A 23,206-nucleotide genomic window follows, 5' to 3' on the forward strand; every position below is an offset into this window, starting at 1 on the left:
ATTCTTCATCTTACCAAGCAGTTGGTCTTTTCATACTACCTTCAGGACAACAAATATCAAGTTGCGTAACAGACAACGTAACGCAATATTATAAACATGTATCATTAGTGCAATTCTAAGTGACAGGGCTTGGAGTCCTTGGGTTTTTTTTTCTTTGTTGGTTTAAAATATCTGTGACATGCATTTTCCTCTAGCCATAACCTTCTTTTAAAAAGCAGTTATGGGGATATTCTTCTAAAATATTTAGAAAAATTGCATTCTTTAAGTGGAATTTTATGGGCGAGGTACGATCTCTGGCCCATGTTTATTTGAATATGTCTGGTGCGTGATGTTATTCATGTCGCATCTTGAACAAATAGTTTATTCAAGGATGGAACACTAACAGCAGGTTTGGATTTATAAGGAACCTTTTCCATCTGGAACTTTCATTGTTCTAAAGCAACTTTGCTACGTTATAAAAATAACTATTATTTATAACCATTCATAGAGGACATTAAATAAATATAAATTTAGAGCAATGTAAATGTGCAGAGACATTACGTTTGTAGTCTCTGCACATTCAGTCATGTGCAATCTCTGGAAAGTGTTGGGCCCTTGAGTATCCTTTAATTCAAGGATTTTATGCCAGCGCCGATCCAAACGGCACCATTTCACATTTGGGAATAGCTCATCAAGGACTTTGTTTTACTAATCATAAATTAAATACCTCACTGCAGTAAGCATCTTTGTGCATTAAGAAACTAATTAATATTGTGAGAAACAGATCTACAATTTATTAGATGACTGTTTTAATACCACTATGGTTCATTATGAAAATAAATATGCTTGTTTATTGGTTTTGTGCACTGCAAGGGAAATAAATCCAGTCTGTTTTCTTTGATTGTAGATGAAAGGAAATTATCCCTGTATTCAAGGGTATAATATACTGTACGTACAAGGGTATGATATATGAATCGGCAGAAAGCTACACTGCTTTTGAAAAGATTGGAACAAGTGCAAAGTAAGATATCACTGCAATGACAAATAGCCAGCTCTTACCAGCGAGAATCATGCCTGAATCATTGAACACGGCCTCATTAGCCGTTCCTTTTTGGATGCGGAGTCCCCCTAAGTTTATAATTACGACTGGTAATGTCCCAATACCAGGGGCCTTTTCAAAGTGTCAGAGATCGCAGCCTTCCAAGAGCACAGCGTGAACTTGATCCACTTTTTCTTCCGAGACAGGTGTAGACGCGTACGGCGGCAGGCGACGGTTAATTGGATCAGTGTTAATTGCTAATTACGGGGATGCCTCGGGACCTCGGTGGAGAAGCGGAGTGCACCTGCTCCCCAGCGGCTGCCTTTCCGCTGGCGGCGAGACGGCGGGGCCGGCGCGATTAAAGCGGTCTCGCCGCCTCGGTTCCATACACGTGGAAGTCCGCAGACGCTAATAACACAAAGGTCGCTATGACGACGGCGCCTCTAGTGCGGAGCGCCTTGTGCGCGCTCGCGATTATCGCTAATCATCACTCGGCTGGTTGGCTGGTTGGAACTATACCCGACCTGGGTCAAATCAAAATTGTTTAGGATTCAATTGCTTTTCTCCACTTTACTGAACTTGTCTGATGTGTTAGAACCAAGCAAATACTTTGCAACTAGTGCAAACCATGCCTTCTCTTCCTCTTGGTTGGCTCAGTTGCACGAGGCAAGATCAATCGATCACAGAAAAGTATTGAATTCAAAGCAATTACGTATTTAACCCAAGTCTGAACTATACACAGCCAGCAATTTGTATTTCATGAGAATGCTTTATTAATCTGACAGGAAATATACAGTAATGTTTTATATTTGCTATATAATGCATGAGGATCCCACTGAATGCTTTGTAATCAGGGTAAATTATTGTATATGCAAGAAGGTAAAGTAGGGAAGATACTGCAATATATTTTACAGCTATTTAAATCCAGTATAGCTCCCATCTTGGCAGACATTCTCTTTTCCAACATTTTTCCTGCTGATAGTGTTGGAGTCTTGCTTAAAAGAATGTTACTGCCAAAGATAGTGCTTAGTCTAGACACATTGTCTCTGGGACATCTTTCTGCTTCACCACGCAACATATTCACGCCGTTTTCTTTTTAATGAACTAATAAATCTAAATGGCCACGATGATAAAAAAAAAAAAGGTTTGTAATGTTTACACCTGTAAAATTGCCTACCCATCATGTGTTTAACCCTACTGGTTCTTCTCCTTTATTTCCTGCATTGTCTGAACAAGCACATAAGCTGGTTTATCTTTAAGCCCCAATCAGTTTTTCTATTTATGTCTGTTCTATTCACAGTTTGTAAATAGGTGCTAAAAAATTACGGAAAATAAGTTGCAGTTAATAATAGTCTAGAATGTGTGTTACTCATATATATACACTTATCCATATTTAAATGTACTCATCTGTCTTCACTCCCCTTCTATGGTGTTTGGAATATCTGAGAGAAAACAGTACATATTTTTAGTTATGTAATAAATTGGCATTTGATAGATAGATAGATAACTTTATTCATCCCCCTTGGGGAATCTCATTTGCCACCACATCACCACATACACAACATACAACCATTACAGTACCAATACAACAACGCTGTAAAAAGCCTGACCTCTCCTGAAACAGTTGCTGCTGTGACCACATCACCAATCGCTCACTGAATGGACTTCTAAGATTATTAAAAACTCCATATAATGGGTGGCCTTCGTAAAACTGGACTGTCTGCAGCTTGGCCCTTATTCTCTTTTCCCGAGTGACCTTAACACGCGGATTACAGACCCAGCCTTTTTGATCAGCTTATTGATCCTGTTTTTATCTTTCGCTGTGGTATGTGTGTCTATTGTAGAGTATATCTAATTGTCTGTCAAAAGTAGCCATTTGACTTGATAAATGCAATTGGGCATGTTGACATTAGTTCTGAGGATTTGCACTCTGCAGGATTATGTATCATATTACAGGGATAATTGCACATAATTGAGAGCAATCGGCAAAGGTCAGTGTCAGCCATAGTCTATAATCAGCTCTCACAAGCGGAAGCTTGTGCGCCAGAAGCGTTCTCTCTCCTGTCCCCTTTGCCTCTTGATTGGCTCCTGTCCTAAAGTGCAATGGACAGAGACAGCTTTTCAAGTCAACACGCCTTCCAGAGACTTAATTACCCGGGTCCACCAGCTAGCTTTTGATCTTTTTTTCTTTTTAATGTACAGATTTCATGGCTGCCGCTTAATTTAACAATTTCCCTTGTCCCTCGACTCACTGACTCGGAATGAGGCTGAGCTAGATGATGGCTTGTGTTGCTGCCGAGCTTGAGTGACATTTGACAGGGGGGATTATTTTGAAGTGTTCAACCCCTGCAGTCAGTTAACACCCCTAGAAGGTCATTGTTGGTTCCACTGTCGAACGGGCGGTTTTTAATGCGGAGGCGCCTCCTTCCCCTCGAATACCAGTCGCTTCGCTTCTCTGACGTTCTGGAAAGCACCCGCACCGGCTCCTGTCAGCGGTTGCCGAAAAACCGCTGCTCTTTCCATGCTCGAAGCAAAGAGACGACTGCTCACAACCCATTTTTGGACGGCTGACGTGACCTGCAGGGGTCTCGTACTGGCTTTGGTCACCTCATTTGAAATTGGGGGAGAGCAATGAAATAAAGAGCGTTGTGCAAGGCATAGCCATGGTCTCCGTTAGCATGAGCTGAATCGCCGATGGAGCTCCCTGCATTGATATCTGCAGCGAGACGCTCTGAAGCGCTAACTGCCACAGCACCCATGTGAGCTGCAGTGGATACAGCGTTGGTGACCCAACCACCTCCTTCCCCTGGCCTTCGGGCTGATCCAGTGTGACAATGAATCAGTTCACACGTGCCATGTTGTTCCCTTAAACGAAGTTTAAGAAATAGGATTATTCAAAAAATAACGCAAACCTCCTGCTGGAAAACCATTATCGTGGCATGCCGGTCGATCCATCTACTCCGTCTCTGCCCTTTGTTACTCTGCTTGTACGTTTTTAGATTATACATTACACTTTTCTCGGCAGCGTGTGGGTTGTGATGAAGGGCCTCGATGCTATTTTAAGGAAGCTAAGGGGTGAGTCACATTAACATTAATCAGATGAACCGCCTGAGAAAAATAAACCTTGTTTGCTTTCCGAGGACCATAACCGAGATGGACGGCGCATCTTTGATTGCACTGGCTATCAGCAGGTGGTGTAGCCGGAGACTGATGTCTCGGTTTCCTTCAAAGGAGCTACGCGGCAGTGCCTGTTCTCTAGGGCCTGGCTGCTGGCCAGACGCGCACCGGCGTCCCTCAATCTGGTCCTAGAGGGCTCTTTTGTTACGCTGACGTATAGCAGTGACGAGGCTGCTCGACACTCAGACAGCTCTGGGTAAAAATGTGCTTCCTCCATTGGATTTACGCGGACAGTCACTGCAGCGGCCATACGTTTCTCGCGTACCCATTGTTTCCCTACGCCATCTTAACTACCACACAGAGGCCTTCAACAGGCCGTTTCACCTTTCTGCCACGCTAACGTTTTTAGCCAAGCGGGGAGGGGACTGTATGCCTGGTTGTTCGGTCGTAAATAACACCTTCAAATGGGGGCCCCTGCTCCATGTTCTCGCTGGCTGTCCTCTTATGACCCACACTTGACACTGGCCATTTGTCTCTGGGTGAAACGAGCACATCATTATATTGACTGGCAGTGGGACTGCATTTTCGTTCCCCGCAATGGGGCTCTGGTGTAAATGGGCTTTTCCGATCCTGTCTGTAAAACCCTGCTACGTATGAAATGGTGATGCGCGGTACAATCGGTTCCAGAGCCCTGCCTTCACTACATGGGTGTGGCCCCAGAGGAGTTTAGAGAGAGAGTGTAGGGGCGATACCTGTCATGGTTACGCTGGGTTCAACAGGACAAAAAAAACAGTTCAAGCTGGATTTTGAAACAACCGGGAGCTGGTTGACCAGTTCAGACCAGCTCTCAGCTTTACATGGATTGACCAGCTCAATCTATGTTTTGAAACAGACAACTCAGACAAGCTACCAGCATTAGCTTGACCAGCTCCTACCTAGCTAGAACGGGTTATGACCAGCCTGACCAGTTAAATTTTCAAGCTGGCCAAGTGGCGTAGCTGGATTTTACAGTAAAGCAGGCCTTTGGTTTTCTCTTGCTGTTGTCAAAGTCACAATGTCAGTGGACAAGAAAAGACCAACACAATTGTTGTTGTTGTTGTTGTTTTGATCATTTTCACCTAAAATGTGTTAATGTAGCTAATCAGCATGAAGACCTGATGAGTAATGGTTTCAGGTGGAGATTGTTGCAAGGGATCAATAAAAGGACGTGGTTATTGTTTATCAAAAAAGCGTGCAAGGCATGTTGATATAATTACATTTGTATCTGCCAGACTCAGGTTAGCATTGATTACCATAAGAAAGAAATCAGTGGCTGGTTTGTTAATTGGAGCCCAGCCATTCTGACTAACAGGGTTCAGTTCCCCTGTCTCAACATGCTCATTTCTTAGTTTATTTAACAATTCCATGTTTGTTATTTTTATGTCACTGCTGTGTTGATGGGTAATTTGCAGAGATGTCAGAGATTAACAACAAACATGTTGTTCATTTAAATAAGATCTTTGGTGAATTCCGTGGTTATTAATTAACATTTGATTGAACGTGAGATCTCATATCCAGTCAATTTGCCACAACTGCTCAGTTGATATTCACAGTTGGGGAAAAAAAGCCTGTGGTTTAATGCAGTGGTAGTGGTATACATGCATTTAGAGTATGCCGAATGTTAAAGCCATTTTGTTAACTTTGACTGGTTCACTGATGGACTTTTGACTATCCCATAATGGATGCCAGTCAGACACATAGTTTCATGTGCAGAATTTGTATTCAAAGCATAGAAGAACTTCAATCATGAGCCATTGATAACGCATGACCTCCGAATCACTGTTACGGCCCTCCTGCCTCCCCATAGGTCCTTATTAACTCAAAATGTTGGGGTCAGGGATCATCACATCCAGCCCTGGGTTTCTTTAACTGGAAAATTAGTGCCACTGATTGGCCAGACTGTCTTCAAACCTGGCTCTCAGTTAAGGGAGCGTGGGAAAGCAGCAGTTCTCAGCCCTCGAGGACTGCGATTTGATAAACCCCACTATATACATATTGCATACCCAACTTTCCCACTACCAGCCAGCCAAACAAAGTTCTAAAGTTACTGTCAATAGTACAATAACTCAAAAGAAGGGCAACAGGAAAGAGAACCTATAGCAGCCGCTTGCTGTTTCCACAGCTGAGACCTGATGGCATAGAACCTCTTCTCTTTTCTTAGGTGGACGGGCACCTGCACGGGCTCCAGAACGAACCCTGAACCCGGAAAAGGTCAGGGTCCTGAGTCTCCCGAGGGCTGCTTCTGTTGTGTTCTTGATTAATTGTTCCAGTATTAACCCAGCTATATAAATGGGTCAGAGAAAGCATGGGACAACATACGCGGTCTTTTGGACATGCGAGTCGTGATATCGGGCGAAGAAAGCGAAGACGCTGTTTTTGAAGTTGCAATTCGCATGACCAGATTAAAGGTACAATAGCTCATTTTGGACTTCTAATGGTCAAGAGAGGAATTGCAGCAACAAACAACCTCAAACCACAATAAGGTTTATCCCTCCTCTGTGAATGCTGGAACACCATTGGCTGTTGCAATTATAACCAATTTTCAGCCAATTCGCTTGAATTATTGTCAACTCGAATTTGCGGACTAAAAATACAGGCAGAGAGTCAACATGTCAGTGAGCCTTTTTCAATGATCAGAAGAGATTTATAATGGTCTTGTAACAATGTTTTAATACAAAAATCTTGACTATTGTACTGTTGAGGCAAAAAAGTTGTGCTAAGAGAACACTGTCTGGAGCTCATAGAGATAAGACTTGTTGTTGTTCTCTGCTTGTCCTGGCCACATTAGGGAGGAAATGAAAGGACATGCACTCTCTGTAACATTATGAGACAAATGACTTTTTTGTGAGGGGGGGATTGCATTTTAATGTAACATAAGTACTGATTCAATTAAACGGAAAGGAAGCCAGGTTGAAGGTACAGCCTGTACTCTCCACCCCAGTAACCGTGGTTACACACTGGGAGGCTTGTTTTTTTTAAAGTGTAATTTGATTTTGAACAGCAGAATCTAGCACCGTTTGAGAAGCTCCTTTAGCCGCTCCGGCTAAAGGAGCATACGCTCGGACTGTAAACTGTTTCAGCTGGCACCGATTTACACCCGGACCGTGCAAAATATGAACTCGGTTCCCGTTTGCACGTTCGGGTAAGACCGTAACGGTGATAAGGCACCTGGAGCGCGAACCGTAGCGTCTGTTGCATGCAGGTGCTATGTAGCAGCGGCCTATAATTGGACCTCGGTCTGCCTATGACTGCATGATAATGTGACACTTTGCGGGGGGCTCGCTGGGGGGTCGCGGGGCTCCAGTTTCCGAATGCTTCGGAGAGTAAAGGTCAGCGTAGTGACTCGCCTCGATCCCTGCTTTAGAGCGCGGAGAGGTGGTGTCCGCCTCGGGTTTCGCCCTCTTTCCCTCACCCGAGGTGCTCCCTGGCCACCTGCCACACTTCTATTAGAGTCCCTGTCTGCACGGCCTTCCAGGGGTTTCCTCGTCCCTTTCTCAGGGCTTGAGCGTGGCCATTTAGGAACCCCGCTTGCTGTTGGTGGTTTGGCTGATGTACAGCGTAGAACTTAGGAATCTCCAGCGAGTGACATGTATGTAATCAAACGGGCATGTTACTGATGTCAGTTGGAGGGCAGAGGCATATCCTTTACGCCGTCCTAAGGCTCTCTCCCTCTCTCTCTATCGCTCTCTGTCTCTCTCGCATCCGCGAGGGTCCGCACGGCCAAAGCGATGTCACATCAGCAGACACGACACTGCACTTGTGTGCACTGTCTCTCGCCATTCCACGCACGCCCCAAAATTATTTAACTACGCGATCCGTGCCCACACGGAAATAACAGCTGCAAGGAGAGTTTGAGATAATATCATTTTGATGTGTATCTGTGTATATTCGGCACACTTGTAAAAGAGGACACCTGCTCTCAATGTGTCTCGGAGTTTAAATTAAGGGAAATTCAATGAATGCTGTGGAGACATGACTGCAAAAAAGTATAAATGCTCCAAACACGTGTTCGTTGCGGTTTGACGTCATCGACATAACCGTAGAAAGTATAACACAAGCCTCCATGCTAAGAAATAGATTGCTCAATCTGTCCAAAGTAATACTGCAACCTATTGTTTTTTTTCCCCCCCTCCTCACCTTGCTAACGACGTAGCCTCGTAAGCGCATAAAGTGGCTTGGGTTTTATAATGACCTGTTCGTCGGATCCGCGCTTCAATATATCAGCTGAACTTGTCAGACAGCCAGGCTTAAATAATGCACCTCGCGCGCGTTCCCCTCTCTCAGCCGCGGCCCGAACTGACAGTAAATAACTGGGCGGATCGATATCCGCCCGGCTGCCCCCCTGTACTACGGCAACCTGAAACGAGGGGCCATTTGTTTATTTTCTCATCTCCTTTCTTTCATTGCCCCAGAACAAATCGGTAGGAAGGTCCAAGGACTGAACTGTCCGTAAGACTGTTCATTTGTGTGTATATGTGTGTGTGTGTGTGTGTGTGCATATCCTCATATTTGTGTTGAGTTCTTGACCCAGGGCCTTAACACTTTTAAGGTGTAAGATCACAAATGTAATTTGAATGTTCTTAACTGAATATTTGAATGTACTGGCAATTCAAAGGAAATGAGTTCTAGAACACTGAGTCCCTTGTGTAAAATCCATGATTAAAATGACCAGCTCCCAGCTGTTTCAAAACCATGTTGAGTATGGAGTTTGTCTGAAGTGGTCAACCAGTTACCAGCTGTTTCAAAACATAGCTTGAGCTGGTCGAACCATGTTGAGTATCATCACACTCCGCTTTTTTCTGTTGTCCAGTACAATGCCATCTCTGCTTAGCTGGTTTTGTTGTATTTGTCTATTGCCATTTGTGTTTCTTTTTAACTCATGCAGAATTGGGTCCAGGGATAGGGGTAGGGGATGCAGAAACTCCTGTGTGGAGCGACCTGTAGCGTAGTGGTTAAGGTAAATGACTAGGACACGCAAGGTCGGTGGTTCTAATCCCGGTGTAGCCACAATAAGATCCGCACAGCCCTTGAACAAGGCCCTTAACCCTGCATTGCTCCAGGGGAGGATTGTCTCCTGCTTAGTCTAATCAACTGTACGTCGCTCTGCATAAGAGCGTCTGCCAAATGCCATTCATGTAATGTAATGGATGGATTAAGCCAGGGGTCCTTTAGGCTAGTTGTTGGTCGTGACAGCTGTAGCTCTCCCGCTAACACAGCGTTCTTGTCCGGGTGCGGGGGCACCTCGGTGATCCAAACGGCACAATTAGTGATTCTGTCCTGAGGACAAATGCATGTTTTCACCTAAAAACAAGTAAATGTCCATACGCATGTAAAATGTGTATGTGATAGGCTATGAAAATATATTTTTAATATTTTTAAATTCAGAAAAATTTGTTTTCCTATAATTAGGTTGCTCACGCTGAAATCACACAGCAAGCTAATTATATTTCCAATTAAACTGTATAATGGTATTAATTGGATGATAATTTTTTTCATATTAATTAGAACTGAGAGGAGGACTCTGTTTAGAGGCTTTTTGAGGGTCAGAAGGAGTACAGTGTAGAGCGGAGTGAAGATTGAATTCAGCGTAACTGGGTGACTAAACGACAAGTCAAAAGCGGAAACACCAAACCTTGACTCAGAAACATATTTGCTGCTTAGCTGACAAATGACCTGCTTGGAAAATGTTAATTTTGCATGTTCATTCTAAACAACAGATGTGAAGTTAACTGCTGCACTATAACCTGTCTACCCAGTTTGCTCTATTTTGCCTACAACTGCGGACGGTTGGACAATACAAGCCGGCATCGATTGTGATTACAGCTGAAATATTGCTGACACGTTTGAGAGCCGGGGGAATTTATGTGGATGTACTTGCTCAATCTAAGTGGCTTGATCGATTTGAGTGGGAAAAGCACTATGACAAGACCGGCCTGTTTTTGGGTCTGGTGTCTGTAACTGGCTTGCTTTAGTACAGGTGAATCATGTTACTCTTACCATTGTTTCAGCCATGTCATTCCGCATTTCCTCACCAACGAGTGCATCCCTCTATAACCGCTACGTGACAGCGACACCTGCTGGCCAAGCGCGGACAAAGCTTCCTGTCTCTCTCGGCACCTCTCCTGCCCCAGTTGCCCTCCTTTGGGAAACAGAGGCCCTTAGCCTACACAGTCACACCTGGATGCATAACTGCAACTGTTCACCTCTTCAGTCGAGCAAAACATGCACAGATTCAAAGCACCCACATTTCAGTGCAGCCCTTGGTGTTTTTCACTTGTTTTTCAGAGAGAAGAGAAAACAGTGTGGTGGTGTTTGGACAGGAGATAACCTTTTCCACCATTTCATCCAAATGAAGCGTTACTTGCCTGTCACTGTTCAGTTACTTGGAAAAAAAGGTTACTTTGTTGTTTGCTTGAGAAATCTAATTATACAGGAGACACTTTGCACTGTGTATTACGAAAAAAAAAAAAAACATAAACCGGTGTAAAGCTTCATTAGATTAACCACATCCATCTAAATATAATTGAAGGACACCACATTGATGCAAACAACAGGACCACAATGTCAGTTTCCACCTAAACCAGTAAGATAAGTCTGCTTAGTGTGTTACTGTCTTAGTGTGTAATTAAGATAAGCAGGGTAAGAAATACTCATCTTAGTGTGGAGTCTTATTTCCTCTCAAAGTCTGGCATACACAATGGTCTCATACCCCTTTTAGCACTTCAGATATTTACTTGTCTGTGGCAGGAGAAAGATGAACATGTCAGTTCCCAAACTATGACCTAGTTTTTTTATGCACACACCCTCTCTCACTCACAGAAACAAAAACATCTTACATTGCTTTAACAACATCACACAGTTCGCAATGGCTTGAAATTCAAAATGGTGAAATTCTATTTCACTGAAATTAAAAGCAAAGAACACAGTCTTTTTTTTAACCCAATCTTATGTGGAAATTATTGTAATGCACTACTTCCGTCATCTCCACAGCTTCCATAAATTTGAGTGTTTTCCAGATTTTTAATTGGAGCTGAAATAACCTGACCTATTTATTTGGTAAGAATGTATTTGTACACAATGCACGCCTATTCACAAGGTGGCCTTGAATTTGTATAATTCCTTTATTTTTAAAAAAGGGCACATGATGCTTCTGGATTCAAGAAATAAGAAGAGCGTACTTAGACATTGCATGATTGACTATCACATTTTGATAACTGCTGTGATAACAGTTCCTCGAGATTTACAGTTGAGAAGTAGAAAAATCACAGGTGCTTATTCACTTTTATCTTGTCGGCCCTCTCCTGCGCTACAGAATGTCACTTCAGAGTTGAAAGAAATCTCAAAGCTCATCTCCCAACATACTTACTAGTCACTTGCACTTACATGAACCTTTTAAAATTTCCACCCACATCAAACCAGTCGAAGGGGACACCATTTAATCAGACCACGAGCTGTGCCTTACATTTGGGCAGTGCATTTAGAGTCTTTGATTCATATTTAAGATTTCTACTTCCACTTTCCGCTTTGATTTGAGCAGCTACCCCACTCCAGATTTTCAGACAGCAAGGTAAAAGTATAGCGTTCTCTTCAATTCATTTCTCAGACTAAAGGACAAAGCACACTGTGGCAAGATTGAATCTGTGCCTCTTCACTTTAGCACCGGATGCCAAGTTGGTATCGGAATCCCCTTTTCTTAAGGCCGAAATGGAAGCGAAAGGCTTTGTGGCCTTTGCACAAAAGCCTGTGCATTGTATTAAAACCTTATTAGAGTCCTCTAAAACCCACCATAATCACTTATTTGAGGAAGTCTCAAGGAACGTCCTTTTTAAAGCAGTCATTTCTCCGTGTGAATGCCTAGCAGGACCTTCCGAACAGATCGCGGCACAGGAGGATTTGCTTCTGCTTTTATTTGAATAAGCCGCCTTATTTTTGCAAGTGCTTTTACTCCCGCTGTTTGCCGTGATGCTAACACCCTGTGTTGGACTCGAAAGAGGGATGTGGCATTTGCACTTACATAAAGCATCTTAAAAAGCCTGTGCCATGTTCTTTCTTGTGCCTGGGATTCATTGAAGTTAAAGAGCATTTGTTTCAAGGTTCATTGGCATTTAATCTGAAGGAATACGGTATGCTTGCCAGGGAATTTATTCCTTTGTTCCGTACACACATCATGAATAAGAAGTAGATGTTTTTCTATGGGAACTGAACAAGGAAAAAAAGCCAAACTAAAGACAGTGGAATAGTTTGATGGACCCCCTCCCTTCCCCTCCCCTGACATCTAAGTACATGTGCAAGGGTATTGCTGAACATTCTTCATTGTTCAAAAGATATGGATAAAATGTGCTGTATGTCTTATTCAGGCTTCTTGCTGGCATGATCTCTCAAAATATAATCTCTGATTACTGCTTCATTGCTCAAGCATTCAGTCCACAAAATCCCCCATAACCGGTTTCCCTACATCATACAAACTGTTTCCCCCACGGACGCCCCTGCTGCACTTAGTAAACATTGTCTTTTGAGAGTGTTGTGACTATCAAAACCGATAGGGGAAAGCCCTACAAGATCAGCATCTTTTTCTCTCTACAGGAAGATAATGCGTGTGCTGTCTTTATTTTTGCTTCTAAACAGATGTCAGTAGAGCTCAGCGGGAAATAGATCGCCGTAGTCCCTGTGAAACAAGTGCAAAGCCACCTTGTTCTGGCAAAGCCACCTTGTTCTTTGGATAGCTGGAAATGCAGCGGAAGTCGATTCCTGCGACACGAATGAAAGAGAGGGCCTCAATGTCCATCGGCCATTTCTCTTTCAGTTGGACACTAGTCCTCTGCTTTTATCCGAATCCTTCCGGCAGAACGAGCCCGGTGACTCTGATTTCGGACTCTCAACCGCTGCTTCTCCCTCTGTCACCTGGTCAAAAACAGGTGACGGGGCCACCAGCCCGGTCGTCAGCTCAGATGAAATTCCGAGTCCTCCCAAAAGCCCACCCCGTGGCTGCTCTCCGGGGAGCCGGTACGGATCAGGTTTTAGCCGGTATCACCATCAGAGACGGGAGGTGAAGAGATACCAGCAGGGTGGCTGCAGACACCCTGTTGCTAGGCAAACTATATTTGTACTTAGATTATGCTGCAGGGGCACTTCACAAGTAGAACTACCGTCGTCATGGCGCAGGTTGCCTAGGTCTGTATTTTTGCTGTTTTGCTGAAAACTGAAAGGAAAGAAGTGCCTGAAGCCTAGTGTTGCACCACGGCAAAAAATTACACAGACCCTCCGTGGGCTGTGTAGAAAGTAAAAACCCCTTCAAGGAGAGACCGAAAGAAAGCTATTTTCTACTATCTGTTTTGGGTGAATCACTGAAAGCTGAACAAAACATTGTGGCAATCAGTAAGAACGGGAAGCAATTTCTCTTTCTTATTCATGTGAAAAATTATTCAGCGTCGCCACAAAAGGCCTTCAGACAAGGTTCTTTAAAGTGCCCGAAACGAGACGTTGCGGATGTCAGCGAGTGGATAAGAAGTAAGCGAAGTTTAAAGGCAAAATTAGTTGCATATAATGGGAGCGTTTAATCGCCTTTCAAAGCCGTGATGATGGGTTGATACCAACAGTGTAAAAAACATCCCTCCTTTGTCTCTGCGCGATAATGAACAGAGAATGCTGACCGTAAGCTACTATAATATGATTTAAAAAGTTTCCCCTCATTTAAATAAAAATATATATGATTCACAGTTCATTTGTATTCTCGGTGTGTGTTTAGCAGCATCCATCACGGTGCCCTTTGCAGACTCCAATGAAGTGAATTCAAGACACGTTATTCCTGCACTTTGTTTCTAGTCCAGCTCTGTTTCTTGGCTCATCTTGGCACTACTGGGCCAGGTCCCTTCCGTGGCTAACTGCTACAAGAATGGGCCATCTGTTTTTCTGCTTGGGGGGTTCTACCCAGGGTTGCCAGACTGAGGGATTTACTGCTAAATGTGGGGGATTTAGCAGTAAATCTATGAAAAAATTCATAGTGGAAGTTATACAGTGGAATGTATGAGAGTCAATGACAAATGGGAGATTTCAAAACTACTTATGGGGGACAAATTGAAAACAAAATTGTATGTGAGTCCATTGAAAATGGGCGTTTTGGGAAGTTTTTTGGGGGAATTAATTTGGACATCTGGCTATGTTGGTTCTACCAACAACTCCTAGCGCTCATTCAGGTCCTGTGCTGATTATTTGATTAATTTGACAAGCTTTGTGATGACCCCCTCTATTACGCACCAAAATCTTACTTGATTAATCATCCTGTAAATGTTATGGACCAGCTCATCAGGTTTTACTAGACCAGGAACAAACAGGGGTTTTTCACGCTAATATGCGCCACCATGTACCCGCGGCCTCGTGAAGTTCTTAGTGAGTGATCCCCTGCCTGTTATAAATGCGGCCCCAAACAGATGCTTAAGAGTGAGGCCGCAGAGAGGCGCAGGGAAGCGGTCTCCTGGGACACGCTTCCTACAGCGGGGGGATTTACACCCCGACGTGTCGATCTCCCAAGTTAATGAGGCCCACTGTTAGACACCCATTATTTCCTGGCAACCAACTGAGAGAAACCCAACAAAAAAATGTCACACATTATAGTGTTACAGACACCCCTCTCTACTGAACTCGACACTATCTATACAGTTTTACACTACTCTACCATATTACATATGATAAAACCATGCATTTTACCACACACATATACACTCAGGGAGCACTTTATTAGGTATTTCGTTTTTATACTTATTTACACTTCTCTGCAAACTAGAGACTGTTGTTTGTGCAAATCACAGGTGATCAGCCGTTTCTGAGATACTCAAACCACCCTGTCTGGCACCAACAATCATTCACTCAGTTCGATCACATTCTGACATTTGGTCTGAAAAACAGCTGAACCTCTTGGCCATGTCTGTGCTTTTATGCATTTAGTTGCTGCAGCGTGTTCAGCTGATTAAATATTTGCATTAACAAGCTGGTGTACAGGTATACCTAATAAAATGATCAGTGACTGTATGTATGACTTAAAAGTCCTGTGTCTTGTCTAAAGTCAGTAAAAACTGTCATTTTGTTCATAGTATTGGTGAAAATAGGGACACGATTATAATATATGTTAAAAACATCGGCACGTCAGGCCCTTTAATTAATAATCTGTTGATAGATTTAATTATGATATTTCTTATCTAAAGCTTATGAAGATGACCTAGAATTAAATGACAAACCACTCCTGTATCCATTTTCAGATGGCATGATTAGATTTTATAATACAATTTATGGGGTCTAAATAGTTTAATGAGATGCATATCTCAAAACAAAGTCAATCAACAGCGTGCTCAAATGCTAGTGGGGGAAGAACATTTGGTATTTGGTCTTTTAATTAAAGATTTAGAGTTTCTTTGTAATTAAAAAAAGTTGTTTCCTTCTGTTCAGATGGTATCCTTTCAGCGCTCGAGTTCTAAATGAAGTTTGAGATTCACTCTTCTGTTGACATGATTAACACTGACTAGGCGACACTCCCGTGACCTCACGTTCGTTTCTCATAATAAAAAGTACAAACAATTCATCGTTTTTGGCCGTGCACCCATGAATTCACAATGTATAACTTGAGCTTTAAACAAATATGTCGGTGCAATGAAAATCCAGATGTGATTAATGTGAAGGTTTTCCCCATCTAGCTGGGGGCTAATAAGTTCAAGTTAGGCCCTAAACCAGTTCCACCACTTGGATTATCTGACAAGATAGCTTGAAGAGGAGCGAGAAAGCTTTCTTTTCTCGTAACAGGTCCTCGCTGAAGGTGTTTCACTGTGGCTCCTCACAGAAGGAGTAGATTGGAAGCCAGAGTCCGTTTGGCAGTTGGTCAAATGTTCTCGCAGACAGGCCTATCGTTCGACGGCAGCATTTAAAGGAATGTTTTTAAGAGGAGAAGCTGGCTGCCGCTTTTGTGCGCGAGAGGTCTCCGACCAGCTGCAGGAGAGACCACCTGTGAGAGCAGGATGCGTCGAAACCACTCGAGGGCGGTTTCCGGCCCTGCGCTGGGCTGACAGGCGTTTGGCAGCGCGTGTCCGATTTACCGCACAGGGCACATTATTAGAAACAGGGAGGTGGTGGAGGTGGGGGCTCAAGCCGGTGGGGCCAGTTCAAGGAAGGAAGCGCCCCTGCAATGTTACGCAACAGACTGAGTTTGAGCAGCAAATGAGGTCTTCCTTTCCCGCAAGCGCGGCCATCTTCAGCGGCACCTTTCTGAGTCCAGGCTGACTGAGCTGAGTATTCTCACTGCCAGGGCCTTACGCAAAAATTTTGACACTTTTATACACATGCTGCTATGTTGGAAAAGTTACATTATTTTTCCAGTTACCCTACATCAATTGGAATGGCTGCACCGTAGAGCCCTACACATGGATTTAATCTGTTTTCTCTTTTTCTTTGTCTCAGACTTGTGACTCTGGTGTATGTGCCATTTGAATATGTGCCATTAGTGTAAGTCTCCCAGTTAGGATAGGAAAATGCCAAATCTAGGTCCTAGATAGGTCTTGTGACACTGTTTGGGGCAAGAGTTCCCGCCATGCTTTGACCCCTTTCTGGGAAGAAAAACCGTACTGTGTCCATTTGAGTGTGCAGGGTTCAAAAGGCTCTGTCTGCAAAGGACATAGTAGGTTGGTCAGATGGCTCTCATTGGAAGGGCACCATACTTTCCCATCAGGCCTCACAAGCTGATGTTCCCAGCATTTGTCAAAAGCAGATTGACAAGAAGCATGCAGTGGCCAATTCAAATAGCAATGTATAAAGGGTTATCATGCTGCTGTTGGTGCTTAATGTTGGAGTGCAGCCAGACTTGGCATTTTATTTCTGACCACACAGTAGGTTCAAATGCAAAGCACTATACTTCCTCTGAAACCTGACATAGCAATCATGTTCATTCTTGAAACACCAAGTCTGGATACTGATACCTGAACACAAGGGACTGATATCAAACTGTTCAAAACCCAAAAATCAACAACAGTCAAGTCAGATTTCTAGTCTCATCTTTTAAAATTGCACATTGTGAATTGTGTTGATTTCAATTGAGTACAGGCACACAAGCACACATGGCTCTAGTCTGATTCACAGAGCTGTCATAATAAGACCCCGGGCGTTACTGTGCCTGCACCAAGGGAAGAGATCAGTGCCTTCTTATAGAGTCCTTTCTTTCCGTCTTTTAATTACTTTTTAAAGCAATCATTTTACCGCTCTCAGTTAACTTTCACAAAGTTTATCGTCATGAGGTTTGTATTATTCTGGAGTTGACCGGCTACCCTCTGTGCTGTGAAGTGCGAAGATTCAATTGGCGGGCAGTTGAATAAAGCAATATGCAAATCGGCCCTTCCCCGTCATCAAAGGCCTTTCCGGCGACTCTGAAGCCCTTCGGAGGTTGAAGGCACTGATCTCTTCCCTAGTGCAGCCACAGTGGGGCGTGGGGTCCTCAGTTGGACTGGAGCTGTTCGCATGTGCCTGACCAGCAGTGTGTGGAAGGCCTGTGACCCAGCGGTCTTCATATATCACGGGCCAGCACTGCTGCAAAGCCATCTCGTCCTTGACCTGCCACCACCGCCTCTTGATAAGCGCGCGCTTCCTCTCAGGGAACGGTAAATTCAGAAATGACTGGGGCGCGACTGTGCGAACCGTAAATAAGAGCGGTGATTCATGGGAGGGTTAATAGGGCACGCTTCTCCGTCAATACGAACGACCCACCTTCACCTTTAGGGGCCCTGTTGTCGTATTTTAAGCACGGTCTTTCAGGCGATTCATGGGTTTTGTTGTCGCTCCTCGGGTGGGTTCACGCTCGGTAGTGACCTCTGCCGGGCGCTCTTTAGTTTGACCTCGTAATAATGGGAAAGTGAAGTGTAATGAACCCCAGTGTGGGTGGAAAGGTTGGGGGTCGATTTCGTTTCGGTTCATTCAATTCAGAAAATGAATCAAGAAACCTTGTAGAGTTCTATGAGGATTTTTCAACGAATTCATTGTATTTCAATTCATTTCCCGAACTGAAATGGAATTTATCCTAACCCTGTTGAGTGGAGTTGGACTATTCTTTAAAAAGTTGGACCAATCAAATGACCTCTTCACCTGATTGGCTCATATCAGGGAGTCACTGATACCGGATATGAGCACAACACTCAATATGTGGCTAAGGAAGCCTCACTCCACCATCTCTATTGGTGGGGACCGGCAGAGTGTGGCTCTACCTGGACCTTAAAACTCAACACAAAGAAAAGTATGAACTCCCAGGTGGTGTGTTCAGCTCCTGCACTCTGCCTGGAGTAGTGATGCCGGTAAGCTTCAGGAACCCCATAATGGTTGGACCTACAATGACCTGACAGTTACTGATTTCTTTAAGCTAATGAAAATGCTTTGTTGTTTACTGTAAAACACAACAATTTTAAGTTGCTGATAGCAGAGGGAATCCCTGCTCACTTTTGGTTTCATAAAGCCTTGTTTTCCATCACAGGTTGAGAAATCTCTTGGGGTGACATGTAAATGACTGAAGCTTGACCCCTGGAAAGTGCAGTAGTCGATTGGGCAATTGAAGTTTGTATACATCAGCTGTATCAGAAGTGTGGTCCTCCAGTACATTGGCTGTGCAGTTCAGCTGAGAAACTGTCAAATGACAACTACAGCTGTACAACTGGTTATTCAAAACTGGGGGAAAAGTAAGTGTGGTTACAATGTTATTAGAACAGGAAAGAAAAAGTACATTGAAGATTTGGAGGCCACTCCAAATACTCCACGGTCCGGTTAGTCCAGTTTCGGCATCGTAACTGCCGTAAGCAGCTCAACCGTCCTGCTTACAGTAAACGCGAGTAACACCTGCGCTTTATCTGTCTTTCAGGCCCCCGGCAGCGCCCAGGGCCAGCCCGAAGATGAGCTGGACCGCCTGACGAAGAAGCTGATCCACGACATGGACAACCCCCCGGCCGAGGAGTACTACGGTGAGAGACCCCCTCCCCCAAACTGTAAACGGAGCTCCACTCTCTCTCACCATTACCACTGGCTTCCACCTCGCGCAACTGTGGTCTGTCTGCACTCAGGTCCCTGGTAGAGGGTGCTAGGTGCATCGCCACATCGTCCCAGCCCTCTTCCAGTAATAAGCCCACAAGCTCGTAGTCATGACCCATTCGGTGCCGTTACGCAGAACCTCACAGGAAACCTCTCCCACAGGAATAGGGGAAGAGGTCTGCACGGAGACATGGTGGCATGTGGGCCAGGTGAACAAAAACCCAGATGGCAGTGAGTCAGTATAGCTTGTGAGTAAGGCCCCCTTCGTGACTCTAGAGGACTGAGCTGAAGGCAAGGGCCCAGTGCGTTTGCCCTGGGCCCACAGCTTCAGAGGTGCACTTGTCACATTCAGAGAAAGCCCAGGCTCTGATCTCTCTCTCACCTTACAACAGATAATCTGTATTATTCTTTTGCCATTCTCAGCAAGAGTGGTCCTCTGGGCTACTCAGTTTCAGGAATGGGGACTCCACTCGCTTCTCCCCTCTTCCAACAAGTAAAATGAGAAGATGGCGGCACACTAGTTTTGTCCAACAGTGATGGCAAAAGAAAAATACAGAAATAGTTCTGTCGGCCTGTGCTCACTTTCGTTGCGGAACAAAGCGCTGAACATCAGCTCAGTGTTTTGCGTTGTGTGGCTTGGTGTACCCCCAGATTGTGTAATGAATCTGAATAAAATCCTGAGAGGAAGGAAGGAAGGCCCAGACTGTATCTATAGAACTGCAGGGAAAAGTCACGTCTGCAGAAACTCCACTCCATTTTGTTTCTCAGATGAATTGGCACAATTATGTTCTTTTATATAGCTGGTCCTCAGTGGGAGACAGAAGCATTTCATGCTTAAGCCTGGAGCCCTTGGTGCACAACGGTCCCATTTGTTTTACAGGCTTGATAATGTTATCCTTGGAAGACCCTGACACATACTGATACTGATATACAAAGTACCACTTGAATGCATGCTGAATTTCCAGGAAAAAGAACAGATGCCGCATGTTTTCAGCCCAAGCCTGAAGGGAGCCAATCACAATGTCAAAATCCCATTTATTTGAATTTATGCAGGACGTAACAGCCGACCATTATTGACAGCGAGTACAATTTTTACCGACTTTCCGAAGAGCGTCAAACGACCTATTGTTGGGAGCAGATAAAAACGCGTGGGAGTGAGTTTTCAGGCATATGTCAAGCTTGGCAATTATGCCCGCGCATATGGGCGGCGAAGTGAGATCGGTTTACGCACATTTCTAATTATCATATAAATAGATATTTTTGGTTCGTCTGGCATTCATTTACAGCCGGCGCGTGTCACAGCTCAGACAATGGGCCATCTCTCCCCCACCCCCGGCTGAGGTTTCTGTGATGGACCGGTGCATTGAAATGAGGATATGCAAAAAAATAGGGATGTGGACAGACTGGACCTCAAGTCTGTTTCAGCCTTTTAGCCCGAGGAGTTGTTGTCTTTTTTTGACAGGCCAGAGGCCAACAGGTGCGTTCCGGTTTGCAGAAGTACAGGAAAAAAAAAGAACAAAAATAAAAAAGCCCCACTGCCCCAAACTGAGCTGGACGCAGCCTCTTCTCCTTCCCGAAATACGCTTCCTTCTCGGCTTGTTCCAATAAATGGCGAGAGCAGCCTGACCACAACCATCCCGATACGTCTTAAATTCTGATTAAACAGAAGTTGGCTTAGCTGGAGGGACTCTCCCCAGCCACAAGGTCATGTGCTCGAAAAAAGGGTAGTCGTCCAATTTGGTGGCCCTCGACGCCCCCTGGAAAAAATCGGGCCTCGTCTATTCAGACGAGTTTCTGACCTGTCCAGACACATCCATTTTGCTGATCCTGAAGTTATGAGCTGACTTGGCAACAAACCTGGATATATGCTAAATAGGTCACAAAATCTGGCATTTCTCAAAATCTTTATATTTAATTAATTAATTAATACCTTGGCGAGATCGTTGAATGTGATTATCAGGATAGTTCAGTTTGTAGGACTTGTAGGAGTGTTGCATTCTAACTGATTCTAAAGTGTGCTTTTCTGTAGTCACTGCTATTCTGCTATCACTTGAATTATACTAAAAAAAAAAACTTTTTTGTGGTCACTTATTTTTATTTTCCTGCTCAAACATAAAACTGGCAGGGGGTTCCCATTTTCATTTGCATTTCACTGTGCTATATTTATAGCCATCCGCACTAAAAACACAAAAAAAATGTGGTACAGTGAAGGGGGGCATAAGAATTACAAAAGTCACATTTTTGAAGAATTGGTGGCTCTCAGTTACGGATAGTGATTGTTACATCAGTGTTAGAATGTGCAGTTAAGAACATTCTCATCACACATTTGTAATCTTGCACTTTAAAGGGTTACAAGGAAGTGGTGCTAAACTTTTCCCCCCTGCCCACCCCACCAACCCACCTAACCTCACTCATACAACTCGGTAATTTGTAATTTCCCACCCCTACCTGCCCCCTTCTGCCTATTTCCCTAACCCATTCTAAAAGGAGCCTGAGGGTGTTTCATTCTATGTTCAAGTAGGCTCTGGTAGTACTGAACGCAATGTCCTTTAGAAGTTCTGTATTGGTCAATTTGGCTTCATGCACTCTTGCTATGGAGCCTTAAAGAGATGTGATGTCCATTAGTGCTTGAACAAAATGTAATTAATATCAGTTCATGTTGTTTTGTTCCCTTGAGAATACATGAAGGAGAAAACCTCCCCAAAATCTGTTCGATTGAATGCTAAATGTGCCGACTCATTTGGAAGAAATGGGAAGTGATCCTTATCCCTGTGAAGGATGTGGCATCCCCGCCTACCTCCCACCTTCCATCATCTCAGCTGTATTGAGGGACTTTCTGTCTCTGACCACAGCTGATTATTTCATCTACAGCTCTCCTCAGCGCTGGAATGCCCTCTTAACTGAACCGCGTAAATCGCATTCTCCGCTACTCAAAAATCACATTAGCTGTGTTAATTAATGCAAGGCGAACGCTATTTGCAGCCTCTCTGGTTGCGAGAGGTTTTCATCGGAATTCGACGAAGGCTGTCCCAGAGGAGCGCTCGTTCAAGCCGTCGACCCTCCCTGTCCTCGAACGCTGTGACCGTTCTTCCGCCGACCGCTCACATCTAAAACCCGTTGGATCGCGTGCTTCCGGTGGCCTGCATTTAAACCGGGTCTGCTGATGCCCGCAACTAAAGAAAGCAGACACAAAAAAACCCCCCACAGAATTACATATAGGATATTAAAACTCCTGTATCGTGAGTTCCGTTCCGTTTTCCTCAATCCCAGCCAAAGAGCCTAATTGGGTTTGCATTAGACATCAGCCAAATAAATCCCTCTGGCCTGGTAGAGAAGGCAGTGTGATTCCGCCAGATCGGCTTCTGAAGCTCCCTGCCGTCCTTTCAGTTGGACATCTGCTGCATTCCCTGAGTGCCCTGGGATATGCTAGCCTGCCCCTGGCCACCCGCCCAGTGAGGGTCGCTAAACTTGGCCATCGCTGAAATGAAGTGAGTCGCACACGTAAGTAAGGTAACTCAGGTAGTGACGATGAGTTCCCCAGGCCAGGCAGGACACAGCAGGAGGCTGGCTGACACCATGACACTTCCCTCTTCTGTAGAGGGGAGGGGGCTCTACACAAGCCAACTCTTTATCAAAGGAGCAGGCACGCGCTCTGCTCCATTGCCACAGCAGCGCCCAAAATGAACATCATCCCAGGTTGATTTATTTACATGTGTTAGCTGTCACTGTGGAAGGCTACACGCAATCACAGGCAATAGTAAAATAACTCCAGCCCCGAGGGTTCTTTCTTGCCAGAGCAGATCACAAGGACTTTGCAATCACAATACATCTGATTAAAAATTTTTAAGGTTTTTTTTTGGGGGGTGGGGGGGGGATTTGGGGGGTGGGTGTGGAGGCTGTGGGTGGAGAGAATGGGGGTGTATTAGACCCAGGGCTGTTCATTAACATGATTAATCAGAGCTAGGCCATGATCTCTTTCAACCGGACTGT

General features: G+C 44.4%; 1 protein-coding gene across 8 annotated transcripts in view; it reads left to right on the forward strand.

Moving 5' to 3' along the window:
- The window catches only part of lpp (LIM domain containing preferred translocation partner in lipoma), a 273,606-nt gene that overhangs the window by 207,881 nt on the left and 42,519 nt on the right, over window positions 1-23,206 (forward strand). For all 8 annotated transcript variants that reach the window (XM_061240899.1, XM_061240898.1, XM_061240902.1 and 5 more), the window contains one exon: window positions 19,050-19,149. In XM_061240899.1, the coding sequence (XP_061096883.1) occupies window positions 19,050-19,149 (100 nt within the window). The remainder of the gene's footprint in view (window positions 1-19,049; window positions 19,150-23,206) is intronic.

The sequence above is a fragment of the Conger conger genome, chromosome 4, assembly GCF_963514075.1.
Source record: "Conger conger chromosome 4, fConCon1.1, whole genome shotgun sequence".
Classification (NCBI taxonomy): domain Eukaryota; kingdom Metazoa; phylum Chordata; class Actinopteri; order Anguilliformes; family Congridae; genus Conger; species Conger conger.